Genomic DNA, 2,913 nt, shown 5'->3' with positions numbered 1-2,913 from the left:
TTTGTTTGTTTACCTCATAACAATGGGCATGCGTTATTTCCTCTTCTTCATGGAAATGTTTGATTGTTTATTAATTTTATAGAACTTATTTTTATTGACTATATTTTAACAAAATATATCAATCGATATCTTTCATTCTTTTCTTTCGGTTCAACCAGCAAGTCACATCAATAGATATTTTAATATATCTTTAACTTACATTGACTGCCTCACTTTCATACATTACATCAATTAAAATAGGTCTTAACAATTATTTCTCACTGGAAAAAATGATACATTATTTTCTAAATGCATCCAAGTCTTCGGATCGCTCAATACAAAATGAGGCAGTGTAACGGCTAAGCCTTTTCAGTTCAGTGTTTTTCTCATCATTTTTGGCATTCCCTCACATTTTGTTCAGGTTTTCTCTGTGTTTCTCATTTTTCTCAGTTTTTCAGTTTTTCTCATGCTTTCTGCATTTTCAGTGTTTTTCTGTTCTCAGTGTTCACCATTTTGGATTCTAATTTGTTTATTTATGTTAATTTATTCAAAATATGCATTTTTCCAATTTTTGGTTTTGGTCAGTAATTTATACATTGTTATCATTTATCAACTTTGACCTATGACCTAGAATTTATCATTCTGTAAATTACACATTTTCTAGAATTTGCTATTTAAGCAAGGACTTTCATTTTCACATCAGTTCAACAAGAGATTTCATGGAGTGAACATCAAATTTTTCTAAGTCAACTTCAAACAAGACTTAGTCATACAACTTATAAACTTTTCTCTCATCAATATGAGTTCAGTTTATTAAACTTTTATCACACCACTGCCTGGATTATTCCAGCCTCACACTTCAGGCAAGCTGGTAAGTTTTTTCAGCCATTTTGTTTTGTCGGCCATTTTGTTTTTTTTCTTTCTTGATGCTTTGCATCATGAGGCATTAAGATTAGGCTAGGACTAGCTTACTTTATTTTCAACTAATACTATTCAATCAATTTCATCAATCAATATTCAAATTTATACATTCAAACAGGCTTATACTTTAGTTTTACTTTAGACTTAAGCTTTTTCCTTGTGATCAATATTTAGTATTTTTTCAATTTCAATTTTCAGTTTGAACATTATCATCACACATGTTACAAACACTTGTGACCGCTTCAAATTTATTCATCCCCACTCCGTGAATCCCTACATTCAAACAGCGTTGAAGTTGTTTGTCAACCGATCAACGTTTCATGTCAGATCGACCCAGAAGATCAAAAGCCAATATCAGATACGATATCTATGGTACTACCGGCAAGAAAGTCATAAAGCCAACATCTCCGGAAGTTACCCATCCGCTAGCCGAAGAAGCTTATCATCCGCCAATGGAAGAAGAAGCGATCAAACCCAGAGCTGATGGCATCCTGGTGGAGACTGAATTAAAGAAGCTTCTCATTGAAGAGTCTACTTTTCGAGATGAGATCACCGATGCTATTCAAGAAAACTCAACAGATATTGTAAAGAACTCATTACGGCTGATCAACTCAAGCACCGAAAAAATCAAAGAGCTACGCCTTCAATATCGGTCCATCCACAAAACCATTGCTGCATTGATGGATCCCAAGGAATACCAAACAAATTATCAACCGTTCTACACAGACATCACACATCAAGTGGTAGTGTATTTGCAACAATTGAACATTCTCACTGAGGCTCATCATTCGGCAGAGTTCAATGCTGCCACTCAGATCTCAACCAACCAAGCGTGTCTTTTAATTGACGAAATTGATCGCACAATCACTTACCTCAACGCAAGCTGCACTTGTATTGCAACCCTCCTCAGTAATGAAGAACTCAAGCAGCGTAAATCACACATTGAGGAGCAATCCAAAGAGCTGAAGGAAATACCATCAAAACTTCGTGAACTACTCGGCCTTCGTCCAGATATGGAGAAATACAACAGTTTGAAGACAAAGTATGAAGCACTCATCAAATCGAGAGCAGCATACCACGTAAAGATTAATGATGAAGTCAAACTTAGAGAATTCGACAAGCTTGAATCGTTCAAGAAGAGCCGACTTAACATCAAACTGCCACAATTCACCGGGTATGATTCAAAAATTGACATTTATACTTTTATTGATGAGTTTGATAAACTTCACTCCGATTCTGTACCCAAGTCGCTTCAGCCAGAGTTTCTCAAGAACAATTACCTCGATAAACAAGCCTTGGCTATTGTTAAAAGTCTTGACAACATCAAAGACATATGGGATCGCCTGAAACACAAATCTTCGGTGATAAGGAGGTACTTTTACAACACAAACTCCACGAACTCATGGAATTGACAATGAATCCAAAGTTACTGAAAGATTCAATTAAAATCATAGACTCTCTGAGTAAAATAACTAATACAATGAGAGATCTCATGCAACTTGCTGCAAAACACAATATTGAAAATGAACTTTTTTATAGTAACGCATTTTCTCAGATCGTCAGCAATCTAGGAGATAGCAGAATGATGAGATGGCTGCAACTTTCGTGCCAATCTCCAGAAACTGGGAAGAGAAAATGGAAGCAAATGATTGATTTCCTTGAAACTGAAATGGCGGTGCATCAGCAAAAGGCTGCCATACAGATTGCGTCCAACCAAGCTCCAAAACAACCTTCCAAGAAACAACCATCATCCTTTGGGAATCACTCAAACACTGGTGGTCAATCCAATGGCCAATCTGGTCAACAATCAAATGGACAATCTGGTGGTCAATCAACTGGCCAATCAGGTCAACAATCAAATGGTTACCCTGGTTATCAATCAAATGGTCAATCAGGTGGTCAAGCAAATGGTCAATCAATCACTGAATGTTTTGTGTGTGGTGCTACTGATCACGTGCAAACCAATGGTCCAAATGGGACCAAACTTGTCCAATACTTTGCATGCAAGAAGTT

The 2,913-nt window shown here is 36.4% G+C and overlaps 1 protein-coding gene across 1 annotated transcript; it reads left to right on the top strand.

Annotated features, from left to right (window-relative positions):
* The first annotated feature begins 706 nt into the window (after positions 1–706).
* LOC136821099 (uncharacterized) lies at positions 707–2,312 on the top strand. The gene is made up of 2 exons (XM_067077324.1): positions 707–850; positions 1,099–2,312. The coding sequence occupies exon 2, from the start codon at positions 1,221–1,223 to the stop codon at positions 2,310–2,312; it is 1,092 nt and encodes a 363-aa protein (XP_066933425.1). The 5' UTR covers positions 707–850; positions 1,099–1,220.
* Positions 2,313–2,913: the final 601 nt, after the last annotated feature.

Source organism: Clytia hemisphaerica, unplaced genomic scaffold (genome assembly GCF_902728285.1).
Source record: "Clytia hemisphaerica strain Z4C2 unplaced genomic scaffold, Clytia hemisphaerica genome assembly, whole genome shotgun sequence".
Classification (NCBI taxonomy): Eukaryota; Metazoa; Cnidaria; class Hydrozoa; order Leptothecata; family Clytiidae; genus Clytia; species Clytia hemisphaerica.
This window is presented reverse-complemented; position numbering and strand designations above follow the sequence as displayed.